At 38.7% G+C, this 15,552-nt stretch overlaps 2 protein-coding genes across 2 annotated transcripts; one reads left to right on the forward strand and one right to left on the reverse strand.

Annotated features, from left to right (window-relative positions):
- Positions 1–369: 369 nt before the first annotated feature.
- On the forward strand, positions 370–9,638 carry LOC111339694 (uncharacterized). Its single transcript, XM_022946403.2, has 10 exons — positions 370–495; positions 633–771; positions 2,222–2,378; positions 2,855–2,903; positions 3,507–3,545; positions 4,416–4,504; positions 6,823–6,838; positions 7,038–7,105; positions 8,420–8,527; positions 8,964–9,638. Exons 1-10 carry the CDS (start codon positions 384–386, stop codon positions 9,102–9,104), a joined length of 918 nt encoding a protein of 305 aa, XP_022802138.1. The 5' UTR covers positions 370–383; the 3' UTR covers positions 9,105–9,638.
- Positions 9,322–14,398, reverse strand: LOC111339693 (uncharacterized). Its single transcript, XM_022946402.2, has 3 exons — positions 12,993–14,398; positions 10,877–11,023; positions 9,322–10,585 (listed from the first exon to the last, which is right to left on the reverse strand). The coding sequence occupies exons 1-3, from the start codon at positions 14,265–14,267 to the stop codon at positions 10,385–10,387; spliced, it is 1,623 nt and encodes a 540-aa protein (XP_022802137.1). The 5' UTR covers positions 14,268–14,398; the 3' UTR covers positions 9,322–10,384.
- Between the last annotated feature and the right edge of the window lie 1,154 nt (positions 14,399–15,552).

The following is a 15,552-nucleotide window of genomic DNA, read 5'->3' on the forward strand; positions in this document are numbered from 1 at the left end:
GCTCGTCGTCCTCGTTTTCCGACATTTTTTAGTGCCATGTGACTTGGGGACGACGTGACTTTTATACTGCGTGAAGCGGCCTTTGTGTATTTCGTGAGTCTTGACGTGACATTATTTTATGGGTACGAACACTCTTTGTTTCATCCTCAAGACTCGTTTTTTTATTATTGACATTTCACCTTCAGTCTGCATTTTACCCCTGGTCTGCAGTCTGCAGTCTGCATTTTACCCCCGGTCTGCAGTCCGTAATCTCCGTTTTACACTGACCGGATTGAAATAGATTGCAGATGGATTGCAGATGAGAATATCAGTTTCCACGTGCGCCTGCTCCTGGCCAGCGGAAGAAGCTTTGTTCCCAGTCTCCGAGAAGACGCACTTTCAAAATGGCGGTTGTTGTTGGCACTTGGCCGTTTAGCTTAGAAGCAGTAAAATTGACCTCCAAAAAGCTACAAGAGGGGAAGGGATGTATTGATGCACTGGAAAGCGGAATAAATTGTAATGTTTTAGCAGATTTTTTTTGCAAGTTCTTTGTCATGCAGCAGAAAATACCAATTATTTTAACGTGGTAATCTTGTTACTTTAATGACAACTGGTAGCGCTCGCTAATTAATAAATTGTTCTCTCCTTTCCAGTGATTGAAGACGATCCTGACACAGGTCTCTATTTTGTTGGGAGAGGAGGGTTACCTAACTCTAAGGGTATTTTAGAGTGTGATGCGGCAGTCATGGATGGAAATACGTGTCGTTTTGGAGCAGTTGCTGCTTTGCAAGGGTATTTTGCATCTATCACGGTTTTGTCCAGGATTGAGGAAAGTTGAGGAGTGGGCGGGGGGGGGGGGGTGGGAAGTAATATTTCAAAAACTCGTGCTTCGTGTTTCATCGGGGTTTTCAAACACTCGAAAACAATAAAAGCACGAGGCCGTAGGCCGAGTGCTTTCATCAGTTTTCTCGTGTTTGGAAACCCCGATGAAACACGAAGCACGAGTTTTTGAAATTGCTTCTCAATCGTGCATCAGCCGAGAAAAATGAAAAAATTCTGACTGATTTTGGCATCAGTGGAGTTTGACATTTTATCAAGCTCTAGGGTTTGATATTTCATCAAAGTATAGTGGAAAAGCCTCTGTCCGGTGTTTTATCGGGGTTTCTAAACCCACACATGTGGCCAAATTGGCGTATCGTGATTGGTTTGTAACTTGATGAATTATGAATGAGTTTGAGAAGGTAACTTCAGTGAAATTGGGTATCCATTATAACTCAAAATTCCACCCCTTGGGAGCAAAGACATCATATACAATTTGCATTACATAATTATCAAAAACCTAACCTAGCCAAGGGGCCTGGTTCATCCCCTCCACCCCACACTCCAGCAATTATAAACTTTGGCTTTCACTCCCCAAGATCCCAATAATGATTCTCTTTACTTTCTTCAATACAATTATTTTGATGTTATTTTGGTTATATCAACCAAGAGAAAATTGTAAATTGGCCAGTACAAAGAGTTAAAAAGCTGATATTTTGAGCCTTAGCCCTTTGCCATTTGCTCTAATGAAGGGCTAACACTCAAAATGTCACCTTTTTAAGTCTACAGTGGGCAATTTAAAATTTCAACTCAGTTGTTACCCCCAGCGACGTAGCACCACAGTTTCTTTTAGAAACTTCTCGCCTTATTATTTTGATGTTAATTTGGAGAATTTTGGTATTTTTCTTAATTCTCATCACTCTTCCGCTTGATATTGTGTCAATGATGTAAGGAGAAATTGTGGCTGGGTCACCAATGGGAGTCAAAGGGTTAAAAACGATGATCGTTGACAGCAGGGCTCGACACTGACGGTAGCCCACTAGCCACAGACTAGTAGAAATTCAGTTTTGGCTGGTGGTTTTCAATTTCCACAAGCCAGTTTGGCTAGTGAACAGACTGAAATTGTCGTAACATCTAAAAACATCTAAGATGTCACTAGCCACTTGGCTAGTAAGTTGAAAAGTTAGTGTCAAGCCCAGGACAGGTGTAATCAATCAAATGATATCAGCAAAGCTATCAATATTTAAAATGTTTTGTTTCCCAATGCCTAATTGCTAGGCTGTTAACATTCTATCATAATTTTTTTTTTCAGTTTTTGTTTTTTAAAAGAAAGTTGGTTGGTTAGGGAATTGAAAGAAAAGTTTTTGAGGATAGTATAACTCACAACTGACCTCCATCTCATTTTGTGGTGAATTTTCTCTAGAATTGGGACTGCTTTCTCTGTTGCAAGATGTGTAATGGAAAAGTCACCCCACAGTATGCTTGTGGGAGGCGGTGCTCAAGAGTTTGCCCATATTCATGGGTTCCCAGTGGAATCAAATTCAGCTTTACAGACACAGCAGTCAAAAGAAGCATTTAAAGTGTGTAGGGGTTTCTGAAATTTTAGACCTGTAACTAATTTCTCTTGACAATTTTACCATTTATCAAATATTATGGTCCCGGAACTTAGTAAAAGGTGGCCATGACCACTTAGTAGAGGTGACAGCGCAATAGAGGTGAAAATTATAGTAATTAAGAGGAAACAAATTTGGGACTTGTAATTACTAAGGAAATTACTAAGGAAACTACTAAGGAAATGTTTAGCCACTAATGGAAGACCTAACAATAAGATCTTGGGATTTGAAGAGTTCACATCACATGAACAATAAGTTTTCTGCAAATCATTAAGTCACTAACACTGCTACCTGCCACGTCCTCTCCAGAAACAGGATGCTATGCTGACACAGATGATTGTAAATCTTGGTCCAGCACTATAAAAACTCTCTGCCTTTACCAGTGTTCTTACTATAATAATCATTGTTAATTTACAATTACTATATTTGCCCATCTCTAGTAGAAATATCTTGAAAAGGCAGATGAAGAAAGGGGAGGCCATGATACCATAGGTGAGAAATTGCTGCTTTTGATCAATGTTTTGAATAAATTCTCTTTTGATTAAATAATCGCAGATTATGTCTTTGTTTAGCTTTGTTAAGGTTTTGCCCCAGCTCTCTTTTTATAAAATGAGAGCTTTTTATTTTCAGACTATGTATCCAGCTTCAGATAAGTTAAACTTTGTTGTTGATTTTAGTCCTTGCTCCAAATGCTTTTCTCCACATTGTCTGGTTTTGGTCCCTTTTGGCTCCTTCCTCCCCTCCCCCCCTCTGACAAAAATTAAATTACACTTCAGCTTAGTTGCACTGGACATTAAGAGTTGATTTTCATTTGGCTGTGGTGCTATTTTGTTTGTTTTAGTGGGGAACAGACTAATCAGGGGGTTTCAAAACAAGCTGGCGACAACCTGAGTTCCGCTGGCTACTTGATAACATGTCGCGGGTTACTGTAGACAGAATAATTCCTTTTGGTCCTTAGAGGACTTTTCTCAGTCGCGTACTTTTGCAGATTCAGTTGCCTACTTCAAAACATTTTGAAACCCCATTTTGAAAATTTGTGAAATAATGAGCAATGGGCTAATCAATGTCTTTTTTTGTCCTGTTTTTCTATGAAAGGTATTTTGGCTATGGACTCAAAATGCCATATTGTTGCAGGTAAACTTCATAACATACAATTAAATGGTAGCATGTGAAGAATTATTTACAGTCATTCCCCGGTTAGCTCAATTGGTTAGAGTGCCGGATTGTGTTGTGCAGGAGGTCAAGAGTTCAAGCCCTGGCCAGACCAACACTCGTGGTCTTAAAATAACTGAGGAGAATTTGCTACCTTTCTATAATATCAAGATATCTCGGATAAGGACGAATAAACTGTAGGCCCCGTCTCCTGCAGGGCTAGATTACTGTGTGGTGGATGTCCTCCACTGGGGTGGGTTGGGTGGGTATTTAGGGTGTAGAAACCTAGTAGGGGACTTAAGAGTCATATTGTTTCTACACCTACCTTACAGTAAATCTCTAAATCAAAAAAAAAAAAAAGTTAAATCAATTATAAACTAACTATTAGATTATACTTTGGAAAAGTTGATTTACTGGTAATTTTGTAAAGTGCTATGGATGTAAAATACAATATTTTTAAGTGTTTATTATTATAATAATTATGTTACTGTTAGAAACCATTTAAACCTTTAAACCATGTGAGTGCCTACATCTAAATTCTCCATTCAGTAACACTGCTTGGCGCCTTACTTTTGCTCTTGGGTGACTCGGAAATTTTAGGTTTTTCATACATAGCATATGCTGGGCACCCTGGGTTTCACAGTTTCAGAGCACTGGGCTCCATTCAATTTTCCTTAGAGCACAGCCTTGCTGCTGAATCATTCATGAGAATAAAGGACATGGCTGCCACTCCAAGAAGCTTTGGTTTGTTAAATGACTTCTCCTTGTCAGTGGCAAAGGAAATGTGAAGCAAATGAATACTTGGTGTAAAGGGTTGAAAAAAGTGAATTGAAATGAATTTTATGACCACAGGTGTTTCCACAAGTGGGTTTGCCTTCAAACACCCAGGTAGGGTTGGGGATTCACCCCTCCCAGGGTCAGGATTATATGCTGACGATGAGGTAGGTAACTGTGCTGCAATAACAATGCAGCCGTGAGCAACTTGAAGATAATTATTTTCAGCTCGGTGTACTACATGCCAGCATGGGATAACTGTAATCATCAATTTAGTAACAAAGTACACAATGATTATTAATTAAATGCATATATGGCAAGGTAGTCCTGAGCTAAATCTGAGCATCCTAATTGGTTCATAAAAGTGAGAAATTCAAAATTTGTCCAGGTTTTGTCCAAGTGTCGTGTATAAACCACTTATCGGTACTAATCTCACTTGCTCAAGTCATTACTGGGAAATACTGACCACTATTTTTCCATGACCTTTGGTCAATATTCCCTATTATTATATGGCTGTGTCTCACAAGCACTGGGAACTACCGAATTCGCAAATTTGATTGGCTGAAATCAAAATTGAAAGCGGTCTAGATTTTCCCATCTAGACTGGCATCTAGACCGGTCTAGAAAAAAAAAAGGTACAAAGAATATAAAAAAATTGTCATATAAGACACATAATAAACATCCTATTAACTGAGCAAGGTTGGTCTGTATAAGAGAATCTTGACCTTGGTTACTGGTACAGACCTCACTGTGTTTGGTCTGTACTGGCGACCTCAGTCAAGATTCTCCCATACAGACCTCCCACTTGGTTAATAAGAACTAATTTTGGCCCTCGAGTTCAGTTAGTAAGAAGTTATGACAGAAACTGAGACAAGAACCACCAGAATAGAAGCAACATGATATTTCTACAATAGCTGACACTTAGTAACTGACAACTGCAGTCTAAGAACAAGAACAATAGCACCGGTGGCAATTGTGGCCCTGTACACCCTTGGGCTAATATCAGTTTGCATATTCTCCATACTGTTCTCTATACATTTCATAAGGTGCTGACAAGGAGAATTTGTTTAATATTCAAGAGCTTATTTAGTTAGAGATCATTTCCTTTATTCTTGTGACCTTAATGCATGACTCAGCGGTGATGTTTTAAGGAGAAATAAGATGCTAGGCTCAGCTAACTTACCATTTTTAAATTCCCATCAAATACCAAAGTTATTATTTTCTTTGAGTTCAACCCTCCTCTGTCATTACCTACTTAGAAATAAATATATCTTATTAACCAAGCGCGAGGGCTGTACTGGGAGAATATTGGCCCGAGGTCTTGACAGTACGGAACGAGGGCAGCGAGGTCCGTACAAAAAAGATGGAGGGCTGATATTCTTCCAGTACGGTCCTGAGCAAGCTTGGTTAATAAGAGATTTATTACATGGCTGAAGTTCAAAGGGACACATGTGCGGTGTCATTCAGGACCATTCGGGACAGTGCTTGGTCCAATACTTAGAGAATATTGACCGGCAATAGAGCATTTTGATTGGTTGATTTTAGTTATTGGCCCTCTGACAGCCCGAGTTGAGTAATAATTAACAATTATTCCACGAGCGTGCGTTGGATATGAGATGATAGATAGCCAGTAAGGCGCATAGCACCGAGTTGGCTATAATCATCTCATATCCAAAAAGTGCGAGTGGAATAACTGTGTTATTAAAAATGCCCCGAAGAAATTATTATTTTGTAAGAAGAAACCGGATTTTCTAGCTCCCTTTTGATTTTAAGCTGACGCGTACGCTTACCATATTTGTAGATTATGGTATATTGGCTCATAAACCATAATGGCTAAGCCAATATAAAGTCTTGAATGGCATCATCCAATGATCCAGTTTTTAATAATTAACAATTATTCGCCGAAGGCGGGGTGAATATCATCGAATATCGTCAGATTATTCAACAAAATTCACTGAACCTGAGGCGCTCTACCAATCAGATCGCTGGAAACTCTTTGTTCCGCTCTGAAATTATACTAATATGTGATATGAAATAAATTATGTCTCTTCTATGATCTTGTGATGCAGTAGGAAACAACAAATTGCTCTTCAGTGATGAAGTGCTTTTTATACCATAATGATGGCTGAAAAAAAGAGTCTGTACGTGTAGAAGTTCAGGCTTTGTCTGAGACTAAAAATTTATGCAAGTTGAGTCTTACAACTAGCCAAACTTGCAAATTAAAATATTTCATTGACCATTAAATAAGGCAAGCAAGTTTGTAGCTGTTGGGCCCTGAATATGCATCATTTATTTTAACTATATTTTATGCATATTTTAACCATATTTTATGCATATTTTAGGTATATATTTTTTCGTATTTTATGCATGTTTTATGCATACTTTATGCATATTTTATGTATATTTTATGCATATTTTATGCATATTTTATGCATATTTTACCCTGAGATAAACTTTTCAACCTTTTTTTTTTTCTATTTTTCAGATTGGAGCAGCAGCAGGTATGTTTGAAAATGGTCTGAGGACGTGAATTGTGCATTATTTTAAATATGCTGTCTCTGGTTATTAAATTAAATGTGGTTTTCAGAGAAGTTCTTGGTCTGCTCATGACACCTGTGTGAATTAAGAGGCACTAATACCTTGGAAATTAATTAAAGATGCAGATCAGTTCCTTGCTAACTGTCTTAATATGATTGGCAGCTACTGGTGATGGCGACAATATGATGAGATTCTGCCCTGCTTTTCATGTTGTTCAACTCATGAAGCAGGCATGTACATTTTTATTCTCTAACTTAGAAGCTGATAGTTATAAGTCTGTAGTACGAGTCAAAAACAAAAACTGGGAAAAAAAATTGCTTTTAGCATGCAGCAGGGAACTCTTGGATTGACGCCTACTTTTCAAGTGCCTTTCTCGAGGAGCTCCAGTGGAGGGTCGAGGTCATTCCAAAAGTTCCCTATGGCGCACTAACATTGATTTTATTTTCATTCAATCTGATGTTTTTTTTTTGACTAGCATGATGGACTTTACCCAAAAGAAGGAACTACTTGTAGTCTAAGAAACTGATTGAAGAAAGTAGTGATCCAAAACCGATATGGCCATGCAACTGTATTACTAGACAAAAAACATACAGATTGCTTGTAGCATCCTAATGGCTGAAAGCAACAAGAGTTTTAAGTGCAGCTAAGGCCTACTGGCACAGAGCAAATCCATAATTATGACAACTTCAGAGTTACCTTGAAAAAGGGAGACCAGTGGCTATGCAGTAACTGTTATTATTTTTACCACAATTGGCAGTAATGTTGCAATCTGATTAGCCAATTTTTTGTTATTGATAAAAGTAAAGACAAAGCTAATCAGGCCAATATGTCACGCAATGCGTCATGCACTGAAAGAACTGTACTGTTTAGGACAATCACTTGGCCAAGCCTTGTAAGTCCATAACATTTTGACCACACTGTGACTACAAACATGGTCCACGCTAAACCATTGTGTTCGGAAGCAAAACGGATATCAAACAAACACGTTTATTTGTAACTCGGTAAATGGTAAACTCACGGTAAACGTGGTAAATACCAACGACCACCAAACAAATTGCCAGTTGAAAAACTCAAAACTTTTTACTCCTCTTAAAGAAACTTGCACATGTCAAAAAAAAAAAAAAGTCTACATGATTTGTTGATGACGTTTAAACTTAAATATTCTCAAAGCACAAGTGCGCGAGTCACGTGCGCACAAGTTTGGAAACGTCTTAACATTATGATTTGTTAATCTTACAAATGCATCATAGGTGTACAAATGCATCATAAGTCACAAACTTGGTACTCATAACTCTGATTGGGTATACTGCTTCTTTCAGTAAACAAAGGGTGTGGAATGGTACTGCAAAGAAATCAAGAATCTTGCTGATATTTATTGCTATGTCGTACTCTCGTCAGCACTTTTGATAATTAAGTCGTAAAGTCTCCAGTTAGAGATAGTGCATGAATTTTAGTCATGAAGTCTCATGTTTTCCTTAAAAATTCTCAGGATTCTCAAAACTCCTTAACTAACTGAATGAAAATTGACACTTTCTTTTAACCAGGGCCATTCTCCACAAGAATCTTGTGAGCTAGTGGTCAAAGAAGCCCAGCAGAAAGCAAAAACAACTACAAAACCATTTGAGATGGCCTTGATTGCTATCAACAGGAAGGTAAATACTGTAGTGACTATTGTTACCATGGTCCAATTCCTTGCAATTAAGTATAAAGCAAAAAAAAAAAATAAAAAAATAAATAAATAAATAATAAAATGGACTGGAATGAACTGTTAGCCTGCAGGCAGGTCTTGATTTTTTAGTGCTTCTGCATACTTTTCCACCTGCAGAAAAAGAGGCCTTAGGCAATGCCAGCTGGCATGAAGTCTGTATGCCAAGTGGTCATGCACTGATATAATGGGCATTTTCAGGCAAGTGCCAGGTCAAGCAAACCTTTCCCCTACTTGTCTCAAATCTTTCTGAGGACTTGTTTTTAATGCTCCTCCCGCAGTGCTAATGAACTTTGTGTACAGTAAGCCAAGGAGTTCAATAAAGTTGTCCACCTGACTAGTTTCTTTTTTTCCTTTAATTTTTTTTTTTTTTTAACCTTCAGGGCGATTTTGGAGCAGCTGGCACTGTGACATCATTTAAAGATGAAAGGCATGATACCTCATACACAGGATTCCCATTTGTAGTATGGACTGAAGAAATGAGTGCACCTGAAATCAGGGTCCAACCTCCTGTTTACCTTTAGTCAAGGTTGTGGCTCTTTTTCCAGTTTTTTTCCATATCACAATTAAGTGGCTTATATCATCCTGGGAGTGTAAGGTGCAGAGGTGGAACTCTTTCCCCCCCTTCCATGCAGTTGGCATCATTAAGATACAGGGGGGGGGAGGGAAGTAAAGTAAAGAAGTGTGTCTGAAACAAGACTGTACAATTGCTATAATGAAAAGCAAGTGCAACACAGACTTCAGTTTTATAATATAGATTCTTTTGTTTGCAAACGTCTTTATATACAGTTACAATCTTTCTATATACTTTTGGTAAAACAAAGGGGAAATTTAAGACAGCACTCTTTAAACAAGCATGTTACATGCACGTAACTTTAACTTGCAGTAGAGTGAATAAAATAGGTAAAATTGTTATCATATGAAATTTAAGTTGCTTGGTTTGCAGACCATAGACTTGTTTGTCATATTTGTAAATTTTTCCTGATGGTAACTGTTTAAGCCGGATAAATCAAGTATTGAAGTAAGTTGTTAATAAAAATAATGTCATTTGTATCTTTTTCAATCTTCCTGTCTTTCTTTACATGTACACTGTATGTGCTCTTCAACTGCATGTTCAATGTGTCAAAGGGCCCTCAAAATGTTTGTACTAACTACCCTACTTGGTTGAATCACTGTCACAACTAATGAATTTTAAGCTCAAACAAGACTGTGCAAAAGTTCACACTACGCAAATGTAATTGTTACTAAATGCTTTCCATTATACATGTACTTTTGGATTTTTGAAGCTATAACTTCCTTTGAGCACTTGTCAACAAGGCTCATACTTTTAGGGGCAGTGCCGCATTGAAGATGCATCATAGTTAACTACATACTCCCAACATAATTTTCTGTTTATTTAGTGGTAAAGTTTTCTGGCCTGCATCAGTAGAGCTTCCACAGTTTTAGCACAGCAGTTCCTTTCTGCACATCTCAGTTTAATTTTTTAAACGGCAAGTGTCTAGGAGAATTGTTGATACTTCCCTCCCCAGCATTTTGTCACATTTCCCAGATGGTTAGCTATTACCCATTTTAACTCCTGGGTAGAGAGATACAGAGAAAGGAACACAAGGAACACAAAACAGGGATGCCTGCAAAGGCACAACCTTGGATTGTTTTTTTTATTATAAGTCAGCTTTAATGATAAGGCCAGTGGACGTTTAATAGTCACTTTACAATGGCTAATTCTATCACATTGGTATGATAAGGCAGTGACATCCCACTTACCCCAGACACAATCTGCTTCAATGTGTAAATATTTTATGCATCAGAGTCTTATTTTAGAAGCCAAATCTTTTCTTATCGTGTCTACTTCTTTTTTCTCTTTTTCATGTCTCAGTCTCAATATTTCAAGTATATTTGTAATTTCCTGGTCCTTGTCAGCTTGAGTGCCACCCATTCCTGGACTTCCCCTCCTCCTGTTGATCATCTGTTTTGGTCTAGGAACATTCTTAGCATAGTTTAAGGCCTGAAAGATAAACTGTGCAGTTAAGAGAGAGGAATTCTAGCCTTTGAGAATACTCATGTGGGCTTCGCAATTCCAGTTACATAGCCTGTATGTTTTTAACTGATGAGTGAGGTCCACAAGAGATCTGGTATCACCAGACCTCACATGCTTGCTAGCTTAAATTTGAGGGATTCATCTCTGGGCTGCATCGCAAGTGACAGCTTTCTCTGAGTACAATTCTTGCATGAGTATGATCCTATGTTACATTTCTCCAGGCCTCAAGGGTCCCATCACTGGAAATTTGCTACTTACAGCTTGACGTTTGGCCTCTGCCTGTTTGACATGTTTAGGTTTGACTGGCTGTTGAATAGCTCCTTTTCTCTCCTGTTGTTTCTTCATGGTTGAGTGCTGGGCCCTCAGCATTGCTGCATACTCTCTTTGCTTGCTGACTTTTCTCATCTAAAAATTGTAGGGAAAGTTGGGGAAATTTTTGTTTGGTAAGTTAATTTGGAAAATGTTAAAGGTAAGTTGATTCTGTATGCAAGTCAAGAGGCCATGCGGCTGGAACTTATACATAAAAAAAGTTACCTATATTTATTGAGGGTGAAATACATTATTACTGGTAGCCCAGTATTTTACCTAATGGCCCTCCCTAACTAAATACTTGAAAATCCTTACTAGCAAGAGGCAGACCAGTGGGTTATTTAAAGAGCACAGCCGAGGAGTTGAACTAGGGGCAACCAAGAACAAATTCAGTAAGTGGCAGGGTGGAGGACTTAAACCTGGGACACTGCATTACAAGTCCAGCACCCTAACCACTTAGCCATGCCGCCTCCAGCTTATCTTCATTTCCTTTGCATGAAGCGACTAGGAGTATTACTACTCCCCCAGGGATGGGATGTCAGTCCATCACAAGGTCCCCCCCCCCAGAATTTCATCAGGCTTTCTTGATAGTCAGCCAGTAACCTTTTATCCTACTGAATGGAGTGAGGCCCAATCATTACTGTGAAGTATCTGGCCAAGAAAACAACACATTACATTATTTTTTAACTTTGATCTGATTGTTAATTCTCCCCTCTGGCTGCTACACATTTCCTAGTTAATTAGTCACAAGAATTTGGTGTTATATTGTTTGGATAACAACTCCTACCTGATAATTATAAGAACTTTTATTACATGTTTGCTGGGTAATATGTGGATATTAGTATAATTTCAGAGCTGAACAAAGAGTTTCCAGCAATCTGATTGGTCGAGCGGTTCCTTATATGACGCTATATAAACCGCTCTGCGCGGTTTATATAAAATGTTAATAAATGTTACTAAAATGTTATGATTTTAGAAATTTCTCTGTTATTCAGCTCTGAAATTATACTAAAACAATTATTCCCCTCAGGTTCCGTGAATATTGTCGAATAATCCCCTCGACTTCGTCTCGGGGATTATTCGACGATATTCACCTCGCCTTTGGCAAATAATTGTTAATTATATGGAGAAGTTTCATGTTAATCCCTTCTGGGAGTTAAATGGCTAACCCTGCCCAGGTCTTGAACCTCAATCTCTTGATGCAGAGTCCTGTGCAGTAACCATGAGGTCAATGCCTCAGTGATGCTCTTAGGTAATTTGGCAATATCAAGTAAGTTGAAATTGTAAATTGGCCACTGTATAGAGTTAAAGAGCTGATGTCCTTAGCTGAGCCTTGTGTGCCACTATTTTGTACTTGTTGCATTTTGACCTGAACTTTGATCAGTCATTGAATGGACACACCCCAACAGGAAATCTATTTCTCAATTACATTAGGGTGTACTAGGGTTATTCCTGAGCACCAGCTGGCTGCAAAATCTGCCAAAGAAATAGCAGTGATGGCCAGCTGGATTTTTGGCTGATAATTGCTTGGTATTAGGCACAACAAGTACTTCTGAGGCATCACACTTACAGTCTTTCACCACCTTTGAGTGGCCTCACTTGAAATTTCAGCCAGCAGTATAATTTCTTAGCTACAACCCTGGTGTACCCTAAGCATGTTTTACATGCTCTCATATTCCCCAAATAAGTAATGTGAGCCCTGCCAGGGCTAATGCACCTGAACCAGCAAATATACCACTTGCCCAACAGCACAGGAAATTGGGTAAATAAAAAGGGCAATTAACAATGTAGAAATCAATCCAGAAAATGGATGGATAAATTTTTAAACCACACAAGGTTATCAAAAAGATTTTGAGTACCCAGACTTTGTACATAATTATAGGCTGCACTATATATTATGCTTCCATGCTGAAAATTGACCCACAAGCTTTAGGAGTAGCTGAAGGGTTTTTCAGAATAGAAAACAATACACTGTTTGCCAACTTATGTTGACAATCTTGACTGCTCCATTAAAAAAATTCAAAAAAAAAAAAAAAAAAAATCCAAAAAAAAAAAACAGAGTTACCTTCTCTTTAAAATCATTGGTGTCAATGTTTGGTCCTAAGCCACCAGCTGCACGCTCAGCTTCAGAGCCAACAAAATTCCTGTAGTCTTTCAAACTGTATGGTTTGTACTGAGACAATGGCTGTTTTACACTGGAATAACTTCCAGATGCCTTACTGTTTCTGTCAATATCTACCATTCTTTGAAAAGATGGAGAACCTGGATTTGCTAAGTATGGTTCAGAAGAAAATGTCCTGTGTAGACTAGATTCTGGGAGTTTGTTCACTTTTTGTAAATTTTGGAAGTCTGTGTTTGAGAAGGCTGACGATAGATAAAAATCTTCTCCATGGAAATTATGTATATTGGAGATGAGTGGTGGGCGTTGATATCCATAAACACCTGGAGGGGCTGACTGGGTAGAAAGTGAGGCATAATGTGTTGGTTGAAATGACCCAGCCATTGCATGTGCCTGTCTTGAGTTTGCCGTAGCATTTTGACATCCTCTGCTATAGCCAACTAGATCTGAGTAATTTGATTCCAAAGGGTTATAATATGAGCCAAAGTTTTGGTTGACATCATAGTAAGGTCCATGCAACTGATTGTGAAATGTGTCGAGCGACTTTTCTGAGTAGCTGTCTCTGAGAAAGTCTTGCTCATTCTCATGGTGAACTGGACTTACAGATTTTTGACTCAAATCATCGCTTACTTTTTGAGAATGCTGTGACTGACCCTCTGAGCCTGAGCCTGAGCCAGACACATTCGCAGCAGCTTCTTCGCCTTGGCTTTTAGATGCTTTGATTTTTTCGACTTTTTTTCTTGTCTTGATTGCATGAACTTGGGCATAGCTAGTCCTCTCGGGAATTTTCTTCCCAACCCTCTCTTTATTTCTTTCTATAATGTGCTGTGGCTTTCGTGGTTTTGGAGGCTTTTCATATTTTTCGCTGGGTTTCGTGTGGTCATTTAGTAGCGGTGTAGAGCTCTTGGGAAAATCCGAAACATCGTCTGAAATCTCAACCTGCGATGACTCGATTTGCATCATGGTGGATTCACCATCTCGCTTGGGTTCGATTGATTCTTCAAGCTTTGAAAACTCGAGAGAATCGTTTAATGAGGACTCCAAACTATCAGTGACCCTTACTGTTTCTTCCTCCCGATTATTAGACGCGACCACACTACGATTAACATCTTCATCCGACGGTTCTTCATCCAATATGGCGGCCAAAACAGCAGGCGACGCAAAGGTCGTTATTTTGTTTTCAACGCTGTTGTTGCTTTGTTCTTCTTCGAAGCTTTCCATTCAACACTCATTGAAACTACCCACAACCCTGTGTGCGGTTTGACAAATCAAATAAACAGACAAACACATTCACGGGAACATTTAGTTTCAATGCACGACATTAAGACTCCCAACAAAACTATCCACAATGCATCAGTCGTTGCCATGGATTTCAATTCAGACAGAGGGAGGGGTGGTAGGGGCACTCTCTTTAAGCGAATACCGTGTTACTGGAGAAGCCTTCTCCTTTTGCTTTGAGTTTGCATTATCTTTGAAAAACCTGGATGCTACACTTAAACGGCAGTATATAAAGCCAGAAAAAAATCTTGTAATGGATCATGGAACGAATGGTGTATTGTCCTCTAGGTAGAAAAGAGAAAATATTAATTTTTTTAACTGCTCAAAGGTTTCCCTTAATTTAGAAAGATTTCTTGAAAAATGGCCGTTCGTTTTTTATTCTCACCGAAAAATCGAGTTTCGCGTTTGAACGGAAAACTCTCTACTTTGGCATAAATGCAAAAAAAAAAAAAAAAAAAAAAAAAAAAAAAAAAACTAACATCGAATTAGATTACTGCATATTATTAGATTAGCATTCTTACATTTGTGGTTTAGCATTCATTATTGGTGCCAGACTCCGGAAAACCCCGGACACTTCTCAAATCTTCCTATAGGCGGAGAAATAACAAGGGCCCGCAGGCCATCAAGTTGGCACTACTAGAATTGATTCAAGGGGACGGAGAGCCCCTTTCAGATGTGCCCTTTAGGGGCTCCGTGAAACTCGTTTGAGAAGTTCCTCACCAACTTAGACTCATTGCTATGGGCATTGTTTTTAAAAACATATATTTTTAATTGTTTAATCTGGGTTTCCTTTGCGCGACAAGTGATCTGGAAATGGCAACTTCAGAAACATCAATCGTCGCACGAAAATTCCTTAAAATATCTGACTTGATATGACGAAAGAAACTGTTTCATCGCGCACACCATAAAATACTGCTCCTTTAACCGGTCATCGTGGAGAATTTCTTAAGCTGTCGTTTCAAGCTTTTGATCTACTTCAAAGCAAATGAACAAGTGCGACCGCTCGAAATGTCCACTTTAGAAACCCTTTACAGTGACCAATGTACATCAACAACCCAGGTGATAAAATCTGATTATTTTCTGATAGCCCCACCCCCCACCGACACGGAACCACAATTTCTTTGGAACTTACCCCATCTGTTCCGTAAGTTGTTGCTATTATGCAGTTGCCAAATTCGCTTTTCACTACGTTGTTTCTGTAGAAGAGGCGCGATACAAGTGGGTCATG

Source organism: Stylophora pistillata, chromosome 7 (assembly GCF_964205215.1).
Source record: "Stylophora pistillata chromosome 7, jaStyPist1.2, whole genome shotgun sequence".
Classification (NCBI taxonomy): domain Eukaryota; kingdom Metazoa; phylum Cnidaria; class Anthozoa; order Scleractinia; family Pocilloporidae; genus Stylophora; species Stylophora pistillata.

What these genes read in the sequence shown, in the direction of transcription:
- LOC111339694 (XM_022946403.2), top strand. Translation starts at nt 384, where the DNA reads ATGGCGGTTGTTGTTGGCACTTGGCCGTTTAGCTTAGAAGCAGTAAAA. An exon ending in AAAATGCCATATTGTTGCAG is followed by an intron (nt 3,546 to 4,415) that starts GTAAACTTCATA and finishes TTATGACCACAG; the next exon opens with GTGTTTCCACAAGTGGGTTT. An exon ending in TTGTTCAACTCATGAAGCAG is followed by an intron (nt 7,106 to 8,419) that starts GCATGTACATTT and finishes TCTTTTAACCAG; the next exon opens with GGCCATTCTCCACAAGAATC.
- LOC111339693 (XM_022946402.2), bottom strand. Translation starts at nt 14,267, where the DNA reads ATGGAAAGCTTCGAAGAAGAACAAAGCAACAACAGCGTTGAAAACAAA. An exon ending in CCAATGATTTTAAAGAGAAG is followed by an intron (nt 11,024 to 12,992) that starts GTAACTCTGTTT and finishes TACAATTTTTAG; the next exon opens with ATGAGAAAAGTCAGCAAGCA. An exon ending in CAGAGGCCAAACGTCAAGCT is followed by an intron (nt 10,586 to 10,876) that starts GTAAGTAGCAAA and finishes TTTATCTTTCAG; the next exon opens with GCCTTAAACTATGCTAAGAA.